Source organism: Dasypus novemcinctus, chromosome 4, assembly GCF_030445035.2.
Source record: "Dasypus novemcinctus isolate mDasNov1 chromosome 4, mDasNov1.1.hap2, whole genome shotgun sequence".
Classification (NCBI taxonomy): Eukaryota; Metazoa; Chordata; class Mammalia; order Cingulata; family Dasypodidae; genus Dasypus; species Dasypus novemcinctus.
The window spans coordinates 156,632,580-156,652,750 of NC_080676.1; the positions used below are offsets into that span (position 1 = coordinate 156,632,580).

A 20,171-nucleotide genomic window follows, 5' to 3' on the forward strand; every position below is an offset into this window, starting at 1 on the left:
GACGAAAGAATAAGTAAACTTGTCAGTAGATGAATAGAAATTATCCAATCTAACTGAGAGAAGGATTAGCAATTGAAGACACAGGGACCTGTAGAATGATATCAAAAGATCTAACATTTTTTTAATTGGTGTCCTTGAAATAGAAAGAATAAAGAATTTGAAGACATAAAAGGAGAAAACTTCCTAAATTTAAAGAAACATAAGAATATATTCAAGTTCAGTGAAACCTATGCAGGATAAATTAGAAGAAAACCATGCCTAGACATATTGGCACATCATAGTCAAACTGCTGGCAGTCAAGAAGAATCTTGAAAGCAGCCAGAAAAAAGTCACATTGTGTACAAGGGATATATCACAGAATTCCCAAACTACAAGGCCAGGAAGTCAAACAGTATCTAACTAAAAGAAGTCTGGTTTCTACAGCCCAGCAAAGATATCTTTCAAGAAGGAAGATCAAATAAAGAATTTAAACATAAAAGAACTAATTTGTAACCCAAAGAACTTTAAAAAAATTCTGAAGAAAGTTCAACATGCTGAATGATTCCTCATGGAAACTTGGGTCTTCAGAAAGGAATCAGGTACATTAGAATAGCAATTATCTGGACAATTATGACTTTTTTTTTTTCCTTAGGAAAAAAATCACAGGATTGTTTGAAGTGAAAATTGTAACGTCTTGAGTTTATAATATATGTAGACATATATATGAAAAATCTAGCTTGACAGAGAGTAATGTGCATCTATGTTTGCAACGTTCCAACATGTTACATGAAATAGTACATAAAGTGCACTGTGGTAGTTCAGTAGGCATATTTTAATGCCTAGAGCAACCATTTAAACAGGTTTATATATTAGAATAAGATAAAAGGGAATTTCTAGTTACTAACAGTTCACAAATCTCAGTATTAAATGTCTATCATTTATTTTTTAGGTTGTACCAAGGAAATGAAGTCAGGACCTTGTACATGGAAGCAGGTGCTCAACCACTGAGCTACATCCACTCCCCAATGTAAATTGGGGTTTGTTTGGTTTTTTAGGAGGTGCCAGGAATTGAATGCAGAATCTTGTACATGGGAAGCAGGAACTTGACCACTGAATTTAATCTTCATTTTTATAACTAATTTGAAAAAAATCTGGGTTCTCATTTTCACTAGCAGTAGAAAATTTACAGTAATTTTCTCAGATGAAATTCACATCCTTAGCCAATTCCCCTTTACACCTCAATTAAGCCCCACAAAGCGTGGACTGGGCACTTCCAGCTCTTCAAGGCAGTCTTGCAATTACTAGCCTGGCTTAAACAATAGCCCATGCCACGTCTCTGGTGAGCTCCCTGGGTATCCCATGGTACCTATCCAGCCTTCTAAGCATCTTTCCCAATGCAGAATTTTTATTCTATTTTTGTCTGTTTAGCCCATCACTTCCAGTAAGCTGTGAGATGTAAAAAATGCTGACTGAAATGGCTCCCTGATCTTGCTGGGGTTGATGGGATTCCAGGATCACCTAATTCAAAACATTTCATTGCTAGGGGAAAGGCAGATTTAAACTATGTATAGGGCAGCAAGGCCAGAATGGCAACTAGTGACTAGCGGACCATGGGTTTCTCCAAGTTCCTACTTAATCTTTACTCCTAAAAAAACACCAGGTCTGGTCAACAGAGACTTGAGTTAAGTCACAGGTTTGGGGCCAGGGCGCACGATTTGGAGGCATACGCTCAGGGTTGTGCGAAGGAGTGCGTCCTTGAATGAGACAACCATTGCCTCCCCCTAGTCCTGGCTCTATTGAGTCAACACCCTTCACCCCATTCTAGACATGAGTCAGTTCATACTCCCAGAGCCCTTTGACTAGCCTCTCTGCAAATAGACTCCCCAATTCTCCCCATCACCAAACATACTCCTGGGCAAGAGAGAAGTCATTCAGCATATGACAGTTCCTCTAAGCCTTGGTCAGGACCGCCTCTAGGGTGTGCAAATTGGGTACCTATTTTTGGTGGCCTTCTTCTACATAAACAACTAGATCCACCCCAACCAGTAGGTTAGCCCCATTCTGATGGCTCAGCCTTCTGCGATTCCCATGAAACATACCATGCTGGACAGCTGGAGTGATCCTCAGGCCCAGCAGCCTTCCTGGAAGGGAGACCACCCATAGGGCCCTTGGACAACTCCATACACAGCTCTCAGCTGCCCGGGCATCTGTAGATTCTGTGCATGGTATAAATGGTTGGAGAGTTCTACAAAGGGGAGAAAAGAGAACTGGATTTGGCCAGGGATGACCCCACCCAGATAGTATAGATAGTCCAACTTCCCCGGCTATGGCGATTTTAGGCATCTAAGGGTCATTTGTGCCTGTAGTTTCCCTAGGTAAAAGTGGGGATAATAGCTATGTCATAGTTGTTGAGGGGTGACCAAGACACTGTCTCTTGCACAAGCTGCCAGTCTTAATTTCTGTGCATCCATACCCTGTCTCCAGTCCTGATCACCTTCAAATTACTCTTGCAGCTGTGGGATGGCAGAGTAAAACTCTTCAGGCTGCTGGAAAAATAAAGGAAAACTACCTTCAGACACCAAATAGTCTAAATATCAAATTTGACCCTGACATACTTCTCTCATAGCTACTCACATGCCTAAAAGCTGTTAAGTGGGAAGTTATCTGCCTCCTTCTTTCAGTCAGCCCTTACAAACTCCATCCCTCCCATTAGCCAGGTATGCAGGGTGTGGAATTTTATGAGACTGAGGGGTGTAGAATTTTAGACCTCGGACTGGAGCTGAATTAAGAGTTAAAATTAAGGATCTCTCGGCAGCAGACTCGGCCCAGTGGTTAGGGCATCCATCTACCACATGGGAGGTCCACGGTTCAAACCCCGGGCCTCCTTGACCAGTATGGAGCTGGCCCATGCGCAGTGCTGATGCATGCAAAGAGTGCCCGGCCATGCAGGGGTGTCCCCCGCATAGGGGAGCCCCACGCGCAAGGAGGGCGCCCCATAAGGAGAGCCGCCCAGCACAAGATAAAGTGCAGCCTGCCCAGGAATGGTGCCGCACACACAGAGAGCTGACACAGCAAGATGATGCAACAAAAAGAAAACACAGATTCCCATGCCGCTGACAACAACAGAAGTGGACAAAGAAGATGACGCAGTGAATAGACACAGAGAACAGACAACTGGGGCATGGGGAGGGGAGAGAAATAAAAAAATAAATAAATCTTTAAAAATAATAATAATAATAATTAAGTATCCTTCTAAACCCAGAGAAGACCAGGAGCTATTCATAGAAGAATTTACACATCTTTTGGGTGCACATGGCCCAGGGTTACCTGACCGAAATCAACCTGTACCCATCTTGGTTTGAACCTCAGGTGCTAAATCCTGGATGGCAAAAGCTGATTGGACTGATCTGGAAAGGAATCTATAGGATCCCTCAATAAATCTGTGGATCAAAAAAGGGGAAAAAATTGGGCAAGTTTTCCTTAAAAGCCATACCTGAAATATTTCTAATGAAACAGACTGGAACATTATTAACTCGTACAGAATAAAGTTGACACTATCAGAAACTTTGGGGATAGATTAGAAAATGCATTCTGGCAACATTCAGGAGATAAAGCAGGTGCCAGTGTAACTATGGGCTTTTCATTCATTTTGTTAATGGAGTTAAACTTGAAATTAGAGACCTGATTCAAAAAGAGAAATAAGAATGGGAAATAGTCTCTTTACCTGAACTATATCTGGCAGAACATTTTGAAAGAACTCTAAGACAAAAACAATACAGGACCCAAAACAAACTTATGGTCCTACAGATCAAACAGCTAAGTGACTACCTTAGTTTGGCATAATTCTGCCAATGCAAGATTAGCAAAAATGAGATAGCTTTTTATAAAGGAATTTATTTCGGGGTGAAAGCTTACAGTTGCCAGTCTGTGAAATGCCTAGATAGAGGCACCATCAGACATGCTTTGTCACCAAAGTCAGTTACTGGTGATTCTGGCGTCCCGCCAAATTGCAAGGCAAGATGGTGGCTGTCTCTGCAAAGTCCCTGCCTTCCCTTCCAGGTGCAGTGGCTCCTGGAGCTGAGCATGGCTGACCAGGCATACGGCTCTTCTCTTTCTGGGCCTCTCCTTCAGCTTCACTGCTCCTCTTTCTCCCAAGCTCAGTTGTGGGTGATCAGGCATATCTTCATGGTCCTTGTCTCCTTTAGCCTCTCAGGGCTTCTCCTTCTGCAAGTGTCGGTGAACCTGGAGTTCTCTTTCTCACATGGCAGGGTCAAAATGACAGAGCTAACTTTCTCTTTGTGTTCTCAGTTTATACAAGACCTGGGTCACACCTCACTGAGATAGTCTAATCAAAGCTCTAAAGCAACCTAATCAAGTGATAAAAGCAAAGGTCCCTTAACTAAATCTAATGCAATCCAAGGGCCCAACATGTAAAGGAATGGGTTAGTTCAAGAATATATCTTTTCGGGGATTCACATAATTCAAACAGTCACACTCCACCCTCTGAAACCCAAAAAGACATTCATGACATCACAATATTTCAAAAAACCTTAAATCATTTCCCAACTGATTGCCTGTTGACAAGGACACATGCAGATATTGTAAAGAGAAGATGATCCTATCTTAGAAAACCATAGCAAAGAAAATTCCTTCAATTCAGATTAGTGAGGGTTCTCCCAAGAAGGAAAAGAGTACACAACATCCTGCCTTACCCTTACACATTCAAGGTTAATTAACTATAAATGTAAATGGTTAAATATTGGGCACCACTGTTTCTACAATAAATTATCTACCCACTATGACCCAACCAGTTACAAGCAAAGAGATTGAATCAATCATTAAAAACCTCCCCACAAAGAAAAGCCCAGGACTAAATGGCTTCACAGGTAATTCTAATCATTCCAAGAAGAATTAATACCAGTCATGCTCAACTTTCCAAAAAAATTGAAGAGGAAGGAATGCTACCTAATTTATGAGGCATTATCACCCTAATACCAAAGCCAGATAAAGATACTACAAGAAAAGAAAATCACAAACCAATTTCTCTTATAAATACAGTTGTAAAAAGCCTCAACAAAATATTTGCAATCGAAGCTAACAGCACATCAAAACAATTATACATTGTTAGCATCCCAGTTGTAATAACATAGTTTTGCAAAATGTTACTAATGGGAGGAAATGGGCAAACTGTATGAGATCTCTATAATTCACAATTATATTGAATCTACAATTATCTTAATAAGAAGTTATATTTTAAAAGCTTTCTGATTATTTACTTTGTTTTGTAGCAACTAATTGGACCCCTACCTTAAAGTACAACATAATTGGAATTTCTCTGAAGCAGTGCTGCCCGGTAAAACTTCCCACAAGGATGGAAATGGTCCTCTACATGCACTGCCTGAAAACACTTCGCAAAAATGCAAGTGACTCCTGCGTACTTGAAATGTGGCTTACGGACATAAAAAGCTGAATTTAAAATGATATTTAATTTTAAATATTTTAAATTTATATTTAAATGATCAATTGTGGCTAGTGACTACCCAATGGGAGAGCAAAGAAATGAAACATGGGCTTATTTTCCCTTTTTGTCTCTTGTAAGTAGCAATAATAATGAAAAAAACTCATTTTCCATCACTGAACTCATTTATAAACTATCTGGAGGTCTATTTCGTCGTCTTAAAATGGGAATAATAAGCCGCATCCAGAGGTCACTGATGTCAAGTCCCTTTCCTTTCGCAGGCATACTTGGTGGGGAGGATGGGGGAGAGGGGAACCAGAAACTTAACGTCTTGTCCTTTTCCTTTCCAAGCTGGACTCGGACGGCATTCCAAAACTCAACTTCCAAGGATCTCAGTTTCAGCGATATTAAATTAAAAACCCAACTCCATATAAATGCCCATTTCATAAAGATACTGTGAAAGCTGAAGAGCCGGGGGAATACGAGGGAAACCGCTCGCAGAACGGCTCAGGGTCCAGTAAAATCTAGTCACCACGTTGGCCCGGTGCGAGGGCTCTGGGCCGCAGGACGGGGACTGGCCGGCCCCTCCAGCCGGGTCCTCGGCCCAGGGCGTTCCCAAGCGCGTCCTGGCGCCCCCTCAGCCTCCTCGCCACTCCCGGGCGGGCCCGCCGGGGCGGAGCTGCGCCTGCGCACTCAGCGCAACGCCTCCAGGCGCGCCTGGCCGCCTCGCCGCCAGCCCAGTCGCTGTGACGCGCCGCGCCGCTCGGTTCCTCCTTCCAGCTCCTCACGCAGGTGCCCCGCGCCGCCGGGTCCTGTCTTCTCCCACCGCCCCTCTCCCGGCCGTGTCGTCCCACAGCCGCGTGGCGCTGGTGACCGGGGCCAACAAGGGCATCGGCTTCGCCATCACGCGCGAGCTGTGCCGGCGGTTCTCGGGGGACGTGGTGCTGACGGCGCGGGACGCGGCGCGGGGCCGGGCGGCCGTGCAGCAGCTGCAGGCCGAGGGCCTGAGCCCGCGCTTCCACCAGCTGGACATCGACGACCCGCAGAGCATCCGCGTCCTGCGCGACTTCCTGCGCCGGGAGTACGGCGGGCTCGACGTGCTGGTCAACAACGCGGGCATCGCCTTCAAGGGTGAGGGCTGGCTGCGGGCAGCGAGGCGAGTGCCCCGAGGCGCGGGAGCCTCGGGCCTGGGGTCAGGCACGGGCTGCGAGGGCAGGACACCGAGGAGCGACCGAGAGCACGACCCCTGGAGCGGGAGTGCCTTCCAGCCATCGGGACCTTTGCCCCTCGCGGGCCTGGACCCGGGGGTGAGGGCGGTTCAGACACTTTCTGGAGGTTAGGGCAGTTGGGTGAATTCTTTACTTTTTTATTTGAAATAAACAAGCCGCTCCCAAGGGTGCTAAATTACAAAACCATAGGACGTTATCAAAAGCAGGAAACTGACGCTGACCGGTAATATTAAGGAGGCGCCAGACTTCACTCGGAGTTCACCTAATTTCACGGGCTCTCATTTTTTTTGTAACCTTCTATGGAATTTCACCACATCACCACCGTTTACTAATTCTGTTCTCTTTCTCCCCTAAAAGCTGTTGATCCTACACCCTTTCACATTCAAGCAGAGGTGACAATGAAAACAAACTTTTTTGGTACCCAAGCTGTGTGCACAGAGTTAAGTTTGGGGCCACACTGGAGTGTCTTTCCTGCTGGATGTGGCCCCTGCCTGCACCTGACCCCACCTGCTCCACTCCCGCTTTCTCTGAGGGCTTGGCTGGGCGAAGCTGGCCTGTCCTTGTGTCTCCACCCTGTGCCGCAGGACTTTGTTACTTTCTTCTCCAGGGCCTTGGGCACCTACTGGTCATCACACCCCCCGACTTTCTTATCCTTTAGGTCTTGGCTTGGCTGTCTCAGTGGCCTTTTATTTCCCCCTCGCCCATTGGATTCCCACCCTTGCCACCTTCCCTCCTGCTCTGTTCTCTTGGGCTGGTGGGGCTGCACTGCCTCCAGTTCCCTGGGCCCTGCTGGTTCTCTGTTCCTTGCCCGGAGCAACTTCCTCAGCCTCAGACCTACAGATTCATCTTCCTGCTTTTCTGTGGCCTCTTGCTTGCCCAGCTTCATCTCCATATCAAAAAACAAACATTTCCAGGGGGCATTCATCCTTTGCCCTCAGCCATCCTGGCCAATGATCGTGCCATTCACCCAGCCAGGATCCTGGATGTCACCATGTCCTGTCCCCTTAAAATCTTTTACCAGATCTTAAGATTTTGCCTACTGAGTTTTTCCCCAGTTCATCTCCTCCATCCCATCTCCACTTCTGGCCCTCAGCTGTCTTTTCTGATTAATTGCAAACCTCACTAAGTGACCTTCCTTCTCGAGTCTTTGAGTCTTTGCCTTCCCTGTGTCGTTGGTCTTTTCTCTGAAATCATGCTCCTCCTAAACATTTTTCAGGAGCAGTTAGAGCCTCTAGGCATGGCGTATAAGGACCTCTGTAATCTGTCCCCACCCTCAGGGTCATTGTAACTCCCTTAAGTGCACACAGTGTTCTAGACATTCAACAAATTTCTCTGTGACTTACCCCAGGGTAATGGGGGAGGAGGGAATACCATGCACTAAACCCACTTCAGTGAAGACCAGCAGTTGCTTTTAGGAAGGTCACGTTTTGACCTAGAATTGAATACCAGAGCACATACTGTTTGCCCTCAAGTCTGCGTTTGGCAGGGTTGGTCCCTCACCTTCTCCATGCCCTGCCCCATTTCCCTGTTTTGTCCTCCTGGAAAGCTCAGCTTCTTCTTCAAAGACTTGTTCACTAGAATATGAAAAGGTAGCTTTTTCAAGTGTCACCTGACTCCTCCACTCATCCCCACACTTGAGGGCAGGTGACAATATCTTATACCCATAATTCATCTTAGCTCTACTGACTTCTGGCTGGCCTGTGTCTCCTACCTCCCTGAGCCACGTCAGTTCTTGCCATGCCTGGGCTCGGTTCCCGAGCAAGGAATGAGTGAATTCATGGACTCACTAAGGCGTGCTCTGTGCAAACAATTTCTCTTGCAGGAGATAGCCAGAGTTTAATGGAATTTTTAGAAACGATTTGTTTGCCCAGTGAGAGCAAAATTTTCTTGCCTTTTGAAATAGAACATTTCTTCCATTTTGTTGAGGAAAGCTTAGTCACAGCAGTTGACTTTAGTCTACCTGCTTTGGAGTGAAAATCTGGGAAAAGGCCCAGCCAAGATAACCTTGAGGAAATCCTGTCCCTCCTCTCCCAAAACTCGGAGGCTGAGATAGAAAGAGCCACGTGGATGGTTTCCATGTGACCTTGGAGGTTGGCAGAGAACATCAGAGAGGGTAACTAATGATCAGTGAGTTTTCTGGCACAGAGAAGGAAGAAAGGCAGAGTCTCGCTTCCGTGAGGATTGTTGAATGGTAAAGGTTTATAGCTAGATGTAGATTTATTTTTATTTTTTAAATATTTTTATGTTCTTATTTTACTACAAAGTTCCTCAGAAATACTCTCCCACAGAAAGCTAAGAAAGACACTACAACGCCATCTACCCACTTCCTACCTTATGATGGTGGGCTAAGTTTCTGTTTTCTTACTAAAGTGTAGGTTGTAAATTTTTGAAAAGTAGGTGTTACCAACCTTGACTTAAGGAGGTCCCACTTTTCAAGTTTCTAAAATCTGAGGATCACTAGAAGATGGTGAGGGGCAATATGATAGCAAAGGGATCCTCCTCCTCTGAGGAGAACTTCAAGGTATAAAGGACCTCAAGGTCACAGGCACAGTGGGACCTAGATGTAGATCATGAGACTTCCTAACTAGTAGTTCTTACCACGACACATGGTTTTTTTTACTGAGGAACGCTTTTATCTTAGTTTACCAGACTGCTGTGACAAATACCATGCAGTGGAATGGCTTAAACAATGGGAATTTATTGACTCTCAGGTTTGACACTGGGAGAAGTATTAATACATAATCTAGATGTTTGCAAGGCTGGCTTTCTCCCTAAAGACTGTGTCATTCTGGCACTGCTACTGACCATCCTTGGAGTTCCTTGCCTTTCCCATCACATGGCAGTATCATCTCCTTTCTCTTCTGGCTTCTCCCTGTGGCCCTCTCTGACCCTGGCTTCCTGTTTCTCTTCTCCATCAGCCTCCAGTAATCCAGATTAAGGACTGCCCTGCTGCAGCTGGCCACACCTTGACTAAAAATCACATCTTCAGGAGGTCCTACGTATAAGTGGGTTCACACCCACAGGAATGCAGATTAAGATTAAGAGCACGTCTAAATTGGGGTCCATAATTCAACCCGCCACACCTTTTCTCAGGTGCAGCCTTACTCTACAGGTCAGTGTGACCCTCAATAAGAGGGCCTGCACTTAATCAGGACCCCAACCTCTCACCACTGGCTTCCAGGGTACCTCAGGGTAACCCAAAGTGTCCAAAGACTGTAATAACCCCTTATCAGTCCAGAGACTAACAACAGGTACCCTTTCACTTAGAAAAGATCAACCTAAGGGGGAATGTGATGAATACAAAATCATAAAGGGTCTAGAGAAGCCAGATGTGGACCTAGTTCCCCGGTCCTAGACTATTAGAGCCAAGAATGTTTGGAGGCTTGTTGCTTGAGAGACAAAGTGGTGTTTGCAAATGTATGTCTGGTTGCCTGTGTCCATTGGGCACCTCGTTTTGCTCAATGAAGGGTTGGTGTGTGGCGCAGAGATACTGGGGCCTCATGAGTATTGACAGGGCCATAGGAAGTCAGTCCCCCACAGTTTTTCAGCAGTTACTGTGTGTTACGCCCTGAGACACAGCCCCTACCCTTTTGAAGGAAGTCGTGGTTTCTTGAAAATAAACCACTGGTCAGATACAGAGAGTGTCCCAGGGGACTGTGAATCTTATACCCTCCCTGCCCCCCATGCCCACAAGTAAATAGTTCTTTCTTAGGTGACAGTTTTGTCATCTGAGTGGAGTAACTATTAAAGGGCAACTTTTTCTCGCAGACACATACTGTTAGCAAAAGAAAGTTGGAAGTTCCCCAATGCTTGGGGATACTTAGGGTTTAGCTATGTTCATTCCAAAGCTTTGTCACTGAACTGCCATTGGAAAGGTGTGGGTGCCCCGTGGTGAAAAAAAAACTTGGACTAGAGACTTTACTGTGTGTATTAGTTTCCTAGGACTATGTTGCGCAAACTGGATGGCTTAAAACAACTGAAGTTGATGGTCTCACAGTTCTGGAGAGCAGAAGTTGAAATCCAGGTGGTGGCTGGGCCCTGTAGGGGAGAATCCTTCTTAACCTCCTCTAGCTTATGGCGACTGCCCCCAATCCTTGGCCTTCACTGGCTTATAGACACATTGCTGCAATCTTGGTCTCCGTGGTCACATGGCCTTCTCTCATGCCTGTGTCCTAATTGCTCTCTTCTTATGAAGACACCGTGTTGGCAGAAGGTCTCCCCTAATCCATTTTAACCTCATTTTAACTAGTGACATCTTCTAAGACTATTTCCAAATAAGGTCACTTTCACGAAACTGGAGGTTAGGACTAAAGCATGTCTTTTGGAGGGACCCAATTCAACCCATGATGCTCAGCTCTTAATTAGCTGTGTAACCTGAGACAAGTCCCTCCTGCTTCCTGCATGTTCCCTTTCCAGCTCTGAGGAGTGGCCCCAGGTGGCTGGCCCTGTCCCCTTGGACATTGGTCAGTGGGAGGGCCAGGGATGGTGGAGAAGGGTTGGGATGCTAGAGCTCCTGAGAGTTCACCTCAAAAGTCCCTTGGATCTCCCAGTCGGATGTCCCCATTATGTACAGATAAGTATTTCGGATGTCACTTGATTAAAGAGTATTAGAGGTCTGGAGTAAGTTAGTCATCTCTCCATCTACTGTCCAGACTGAAGATACATGATAAAATAATTTCAAGACCCTATCAGGAATTGTAGCCTCTTTTCTGATACCCTGGTTAACCATTTTGACTCTCCTGTGTTTTTCTTACTTCGTGCCTTTCTAAGTTTTACAATTTTGAGTCATGTAGCATGCATTGTTTTTTTTTATGAGGCAGGTAATATTTTTAAGAATAAATGAATTCTCCAATTAGTACTGTGATTGGTGCTTCTAAAATATTTTGACCAAGAGATTCCATTTTCTCCACAGGACAATGTCTTCTCTATTAATTTTCCCTGTTTATTCTTACTTTTTACATGTTATAGATGAAAGGAAGGGCATGGAATAACTGCCCTTTTCTAAAATGTATTCCTCTTAGAACAAAGTGTTAAAGATTAATAAAATAATTTCTACAAATCTCTTTATCTCAAAAGATCATTGAAAGAGGTCATGAAACCATGTATCCTATTTTTCCTACACTCCCCTTCCTTGAGCAGGTTGAGGCTAAACAGTAACCAATTCTGGCAGTCTTTGCAGGAGATTTGCATTATAGGGGAAGTTCCCTAATTTACTTGTATTTCTTATTGGTGCTATGAACTCATGCCTTTGTTTATATTTAATATATTTATTTGTTTGCTTTAAAATTATAATTCTTCAAGTGATAATTGTAGCAGTTTGATATGGTTATGAATTCCAAAAATAGATATTGGATTATGATTGTGATCCGATCTATAACTAGACATGATTGAGTTATGATTAGGGCGTTGAGTCTCCACCCCTTAGTGGGTAGGGACTCACAGATAAAAGGCATGGCAAAGAACAGAGTTGGGGGTTTTTGATGTTGGAGTTTTGGTGTTGGAGTTTGAACCTGAAGCCTTAAGCTGGAGCCCTGGAAAGTCAGCACATGGAGGAAAGAGAAACCAGCCCCTGGAAGAAAGGAAACTTGAACCCAGAAAAAAGCAAGCCCCAGGAAAAAGAAGCCCGAGGAAGGGACGACCCAGGAAGCCTGAACCCTCACAGGGTTCTTGCTCCAGCACATGGAAATAGACTTTGGTGAGGGATGTAACTTTATGGCCTGGTATCTGTAAGCTCCTACCCCAAATAAATACCCTTTATAAAAAACAACCAGTTTCTGGTATTTTCATCAGCACCCCTTTGGCTAATACAATAATATATATGTACATTTATTTTATTTTTTTTTATTTTTTATTTTTTTATTTCTCTCCCCTTCCCCCTGCCCAAGTTGTCTGCTCTCTGTGTCCATTCACTGTGTGTTCTTCTGTGACCGCTTCTATCCTTATCAGCGGCACCGGGAATCTGTGTTTCTTTTTGTTGCGTCATCTTGTTGTGTCAGCTCTCCATGTATGTGCTGCCATTCTTGGGCAGGGTGCACTTTCTTTCGCGCTGGGCGGCTCTCCTTACGGGGGAGCACTCCTTGCGCATTGGGCTCCCCTACATGGGGGACACCCCTATGTAGCAGGGCAGTCCTTGCATGCATCAGCACTACGCATGGGCCAGCTCCGCACGGGTCAAGGAGGCCCAGGATTTGAACCACAGACCTCCCATGTGGTAGGCAGACACCCTATCCATTGGGCCAAGTCTGCTTCCCTACATTTTTATTAATAACAACTAAATTTTCCAAAACAAAAAGGGAAGTGAGAATAGCAGCATTGTTTTCCATTTTTTGTAACCTCTTTGTTGAGATATAATTCATATAGCACAAATGTCTGCCTATTATACTATTTAGTTCAGTGGGGTTTAATATATATACATAAGAGTTGTGCAACCATCACTACAATAATTTTAGAATATTTTTATTAACTCAAAAAGAAAGGCCTTTAGGTATCACCTTCCTATCCACCCATCCCCTCCTGCCCTAAACATGCATTGATCTACTTTGTGTCACCATAGATTTGCCCATTCCAGAAATTTCATATAAATAGAACCATACAACACATGCGGCCTTTTGCGACTAGCTTCTTTTGCTTGCCGTAATGTTTTTCAGGTTTATGTAGCAAATCTCAGAATTTCATTCCTTTTCGTGGCCAAATAATATTCCATTGTAGGGATATACACATTTTGTTTATCCATTCATTAGTTCATGGATATTTGGATTGTTTCCACTATAGTTAATAGTGCTACTAGTGAATATTTGTGTACAACTTTTTTTGAACACCTGTTTCAATTCCTTTGGTTATATATCTAGGTAGGAATGGAATTGCTGAGTCATATTGTGACTATGGTTAGACATTTGAAGAATTACCAGGCTCTTTTCCACAGTGGCTGTACCATTTTATATCGCCACCAGCACTGGATGAGGGTTCCACATCTTTGCCAGCACTCGCTATCATCTTTCCTTTCGATTATTGCCATCCTAGTGGGTATGAAGTGGAATCTCATTGTGGTTTTGATTTGCATTCCCCTGGTGACAGTGATGTTGAGCTTCTTTTTATATTCTTGTTGGCCATTTGAATATCTTTAGAGAAATATGGACTCAGATTTTTTTTCCATTTTTAATTGGAATATTTGTCTCTTTATATGTGATAGATACAAGTCCCTTATCAGATATAAGATTTCCAAAATTGGGAAGTGGACTTGGCCCAATGGATAGGGCGTCCGTCTACCACATGGGAGGTCCGCGGTTCAAACTCCAGGCCTCCTTGACCCGTGTGGAGCTCCTTGACCCGTGTGGTTCAACAGAAAAATAAACAACAGTTGACATACACATTAATCGAATAAATGAAAGATACATGGATGGCGGACTTGGCCCAGTGGTTAGGGCATCCGTCTACCACATGGGAGGTCCGCTGTTCAAACCCCAGGCCTCCTTGACCCATGAGGAGCTGGCCCACGCGCAGTGCTGATGCGCACAAGGAGTGCCCTGCCACACAGGGGTGTCCCCGTGTAGGGGAACCCCACGTGCAAGGAGTGCACCCCGTAAGGAGAGCTGCCCAGCGTGAAAGAAAGTGCAGCCTGCCCAGGAATGGTGCCGCACACACGGAGAGCTGACACAACAAGATGACGCAACAAAAGGAAACACAGATTCCTGTGCCGCTGACAACAACAGAAGTGGACAAATAAGAACATGCAGCAAATAGACACAGAACAGACAACTGAGGTGGGGGAAGGGGAGAGAAATAAAATAAGTCTAAAAAAAAAAGATCTGCAAAAATATACTCTCATTCTCTGGGCTGCCCTTTCACTTTCTTATCTTTGAAGCACAAAAGCTTTAAATTTTGATGAACCCTGACTTATCTGTGTTTTCTTTGCTTTTTGTGCTATTGGTATATCTAAGAAACACTGCCAAATGCAACGTCAGGGAAGAATTGCCCCTTTATTTTATTCTAAGAATTTTATCGTTTTAGTGCATAGCTTTAGTATTTACATTTTACATTTAGCACCTGAAAAATGCTGATGCTCTACCCATCCCAGGAAGATACCATAGCCATCTACTGAAAATCCAGGGGAGGGGGAAATCTGTGTTGTTGGCCCACCTGCCTGGAGTGGAGTTCCCATACTCTGAAATGGGATGGGAAAGGGACGGAGCAGGTCTTGTTTCAAATGCTATGAACAATCTCAGTTCTCACCAGCTTTTAGAAGATTTTCTTGAACTACTATTTTTTCATTTGTTGTATGCTGTCAGGACCATTTCAGGACTTTAAATGGTTAGTTTTTGGTTTTTTGTTCCTGATTTTCACCATTTGCTTTGAGAGCAGGTCTATGTAACGCTTCACACTGCTGTTTCTTATTTATTGGTTTTTAAGTGAAATATTTGCATTCTTAAGTTTAGAATAATAATACAAAACTTCAGATCCTTTCATCCACCTTCAAAAATAAAAGATTGTTACTTATAATAAAACAGATGCAATACCATAAGATTACTTATAATAATAAAACAGATGCGTTCTATCTATCATGTAAATATGTTCTGTTCTTTCCGTCTTGACAGGAGGTAACTGCTGCCTTAAGTTGGCCACTCATTGTTCCTGTGCATGTCTTTCTACATAATGATTTGCATTGTTTTTTAGGCAGAGTGGTCAATGTGTCTAGCATCTCGTCTCCCAGTGCTCTTGAAAGCTGCAGCCCAGAGCTGTAGCAGAAGTTTCGAAGTGAGACCATCACAGAGGAGCTGGCAGGGCTCATGAACAAGTTTGTGGAAGATACAAAGAATGGAGTGCACCAGAAGGAGGGCTGGCCCAATGCTGCTTACAGAGTGACCAAGATAGGTGTCACGGTCCTGTCCAGAATCCAGGCCAGGCAACTGACTGAGCAGAGGAGAGGGGACAAGATCCTCCTGAATGCCTGCTGCCCAGGGTGGGTGAGAACCGACATGGCGGGGCCCAAGGCCACCAAAAGCCCTGAAGAAGGAGCTGAGACCCCAGTGTACCTGGCCCTTCTGCCCCCAGATGCTGAGGGGCCTCATGGACAGTTTGTTTCTGAGAAAAATGTTCAGGAGTGGTGAGCTCCCTCACAGCACCATCCTCAGGCCAGTTCTGTCCCTGTCTTTGTTCCACCAAAAGTTCCTCTAACACTTGCCAAAAACATCCTTATCAAGCAGTGACTCGGAATTGCCTAACTAATCCTATGAAGTCTCTTGTAATTTGCTCTATAATATTCTATAGTGGAGAATAAAAGGGTGTAGTCGTTGAAAATAATGAATTGAAATCAATAGATGAATAAAGATTCCTTACAAATGCCCATTTGTGCAGATTGTTATGTTATAAACCAGCTTCATCTCAGAAGTATAATTAATCTCCTAAAAGCTGGGAAGTGATGGTTTAACCCAGGTGTGGGCAAAGTTTTTCTGTAAAGGATCAGAGATGGACTATTTTGGGTTTTGCAGGCCACACAGTCTCTGGAACAACTCCTCAGATCTGCTGTTGTAGTACAGAGCCAGCCAGAGAGAATAGGTAAACAGAGGAGCATAGCTGGATTTGCCCCTCAGGGTGTGGTTTACCAACCTCTAGTAGAACATGAACGCTGGCAAAGGCAGCACCTCTGGGTGTGAATTTGCCAGGGAATAGCTTCTGTCATCAGAGCCATGGCCTCTACAGTGGTTCCCAGGTGTAAGGAAGGGCCAGACCACCTCTGCTGGCACAACCTGTTGGGGTCCAGACAGGAGGTAACTTTCTCAGACTCCTGAAGCAGAACATTAATTTCCTGTCTGCCTTCTCCCATTTCTCTTTACCCCTGAGTAAGAGCAGCTCTCAGCCAGTGGAGACCTTCAAGAGTAAAGGATGTAACTCAGGTCAAATCTTAAGGAAGTACTCCATCACTGTTAGGTGCTCCTGCTGCTCTTTTGAAAGAGTCCCCGTGCTGGAATGTGCCTGTCCTAGGAGCTTTGCTGTTTCGAGGGGGATCAGGCACCAACCTGCCCTTGTAGCAACGGATGTGTACTCCCTGATCAGAGTGTAACACTGGTTCCTGCTTCTGAAATAGTAGTGGCTTTTACTAGTCTGCACCAGATACTAATTTTTTAAGTCCCTTTTTTATAACCTCACCACCATAAGTGGATTTTATAAATGAGGAAACCAAGGCAGGGAAGGATAATTGACACTGTGTGTCACACAAGGTAAAGGCAGCTGGGCTGGGACATGAGCAAAGCTCTCCCAACTCCTGGCCTTTCACTGCATGTTCTACAAAGTCTCTGGCTGGCAAAGTCCAGTGATCTCTACCCCCTTTGGCCTTTACCACTCCCTTTTCCAGGTGCCTGGGTCCATTTCAGTTAGCTTCAGCCTTACTGTGCACATCTAAGTCACATCATCTGGTCAGTTTATATCTCTGCCCTCCAGGCATCCCCAGGAAAGGAGAAAGTAGAATGTGTGAGGGACGTATTTACATTTCCCACTCATATCCCTAATATCAGCTGGTAGACCACTTGGCGCTTTGAGGACAATTGCTGTGAAGTAAGGTGCTTCAAGGGCATGTGGAAACACTGGCTCACGGACAGAAGAGAATCTTTCAAAAAATGATTCCTTTTATTAGCATCATAGAATAAAGGGCCCACAAGAATAGGGGAAGAAGTACTATCACAGCTGTGTCCAGGGGTGTCCAAAAAAACTTTTGGTTTGGTGTCAGTAGATGGCAGCTCTATACACCCCATTTCACGCCAGAGAAGAGAGATCGATCTATACTGCCGTGTGTTTTTTATCCACCTCATGGGAGGGGGCCCTGCCACTGAGAATTCCTGGCTTGATTATCATCTGGGGATAATCCTTTGAATGAAGGTCAAAGGAAGGGTATGTTCACTGAAGAAGGTGGGTAGAAGAGAAAGGTGGAAAGAACATTTCATACTAAACCTAACAGTCTGACCCTTCTCAGTAAAATGATAAATTGAGGATGAGAAATTAAGCCAAAAGAGGACTGAAAAAATATTGATGCAAAGCCTGCAGGATGAGATGAACAGAAGATGAGTATAAGGAATTTTGAACAACAGTAAGGATGCTACTTTGGTGAAACGAGTGTAAATTAAAGGTAGTCAGACTATACAATGTATCAAGAGCACTTTTGTCTGCAAGTAATGGAATACCGTATTCAAAATGACTAGCTAATGAAAGAATTTATCTCATATTGCATGAAGTCCAGAAATAAGGCCACTTTGGTCCTAATTCAGAGACTCAAGTCCTCAAAAATCTAGGTTCTTTCCATCTTTCTAGCTCACCTAATGGTCTCAAAATGACTTCTGCTGTTGCAGACATCACATACCAAACCACCACCATTGAGATCCTTACAGGAGGCTGGTCTCTTTCATATGTCTCTTTAAGACCTAAGAACAGAGGAGGCCAGGCAAGATGGTGGCTGAGTGAGCTTACCTGATAATATCTCCTGCAAAGAAGCGGTTGGGCAGCGTTGGAGGTTCTTCGGGACCAGGCTGTTTCAGGATTTTTGCAGGACAGGAGGTGTCTGGACATCGATTTGGTGGGAAGGTAACAGAGAAAATACGTCTATAAAATATATATGGAGGTCCCGGCTGGGCGCGGAAAGCTCCCTCCTTGGGTGGGCGTTTTTTTTTTTTTTTTGGAGGCTCTGCAGTACTGGGGAATTCATAAGCCCTGAGCGGCCTATTGGGGGGTTAATAGGACAGGAGGCACTTGCAGACCGATTTGGGGAGACAAACGGGAGTTTTATTGTGAAGCGGGGGAATTTTTGATTGCGGACACAAACAATAGCGCCTCCACCTAGAGCCCCGCCCCCCCCAAGCCCGGCTGCCGATCTACAGTAGACCTAAATTGATAGCAATAAAGAGACGCCACCAGGGTCTGGCAGGGTGGGAGATGTTTGGAAGCTGATTAGGGGAATATTTTGCGAAGCGTGGGAATTTCGGGTTTGGACTCTGTTATTAGCATTTCCGGCTGGAGCCCCACCCCCGGGCCTGGCTATTGATCTGTGCCATTAAATTGGCTGCAGTGTAGAGGCGCCCCCAGGTGGCCGTTCCGGGGGATCACAGGGTGGTAGGGGTCCTGAAGTCAATTGGTGATACATCCACAGAATAGACCCCAGTGAGTGAGTGAATTGTGGGGTACAGACACACAGGATAGAGCTTGCGGATGTGACCTCACCCATAGGGCTGGCACCCAGCTGCAGGGATCCCTGAAGGCTGTGATGCACTGCGGTGCTCCCAGGCTCCCTGTTAACCAGACTTGAGGTTGCCAGGTCTGAGTCCCCTAAACCCTGGTGGCCCACACCCCAGAGACTCACACCTCTTGAGTCTTCAATATCTCAGACTTTCCATCCCTGAATCCATCATGCCCTGAGGTCCATCTGAGGTCCTTGAATGTCCTAGCCCTCAGCGTTTGTGTTTTTGTTTTGTTTTGTTTTGTTTTAATTTTTATTCTATTTTATTTATTTTATTTTTTTAATGTTCTGATTGCTAACATTGCATTATCCCCTAGTCTTTTCTCCCAGCGTATCCCCCAAAGTCTTTTTTTTCCAGTTATTTAGGGTTTTTTTTTTTTTATTGGTATTGTGGCAGTTGTGGTTGGTGATATCTTTTTTCTCTTTTCCCTATCTGTTCACCGCCCTTTACCCACCCCTTTTGTTTTCTTCCTTTCTTCTCTTTTTTTTTTTTTTCTCTCTCTCTCTTGTCCCTCATTTTCTTCTTATTTTTTTTTTTATCTTAACTATACAATAGGTGCTGCAGGGAACACTTCACATTTGCTGGGTTTCCTCATCCTCCACTGCCTCATTTCTGTGTGAATTGATTTTGGCTACCTACACTATCCCCTTTCCCCTACATCTTGATATCCTCCATTATCTACTGTCTCTCCTATATTCCACCTCCCTTTCTTTGATCCACAAAGTGTCTAACTCTTAATTTCTAATACCTTTGTTTTGTTTTCTGTCTGTTAACCACTCTTGAAACTATTACCTTTCTTTTCTCTTTCCCTCTCTCATGAAAATACTAGCTTTTTAATTCATACCATATTCCTCCCATATTCAGTCAACTACCTCATTATAGGTACTATACCTACTGCTATAACTCTAAACAACTTACATGAATCTAATATCCATCCTCCCAGATTTCATATTGTTGCTCTGTTAACATTTATCACCAATACTACTTTACACTTTTTCCTTGCTTACACAATTGCCTTTCCCTGGCCCTAATACTCTCCTTTAAAGTGAACTCAACCAGCAATAAGAAATTAGAATAAGAAGAACAAAGTGACAAAGAGAAGATATAACACAAAACAACAGCTAATTAATCCCCAACACTAGACAAAGAAGCTAAGGAACTGATTAAACCCATCAAGATAAAATGATGACCAGACAGCAACAAAAATCTACAAACCAAACCAGTAATCAGGAAAACATGGCTGAATCCAATGAACAAACTGAAAATCAGGAAAGGGAGCAGAACTTC

The 20,171-nt window shown here is 44.3% G+C and overlaps 1 protein-coding gene across 1 annotated transcript; it reads left to right on the plus strand.

Annotated features, from left to right (window-relative positions):
- Positions 1-4,777: 4,777 nt before the first annotated feature.
- Positions 4,778-16,004, plus strand: LOC101421659 (uncharacterized). The gene is made up of 4 exons (XM_071214495.1): positions 4,778-4,865; positions 6,029-6,568; positions 7,024-9,778; positions 15,337-16,004. The coding sequence occupies exons 1-3, from the start codon at positions 4,778-4,780 to the stop codon at positions 7,692-7,694; spliced, it is 1,299 nt and encodes a 432-aa protein (XP_071070596.1). The 3' UTR covers positions 7,695-9,778; positions 15,337-16,004.
- The last annotated feature ends 4,167 nt before the right edge of the window (positions 16,005-20,171 follow it).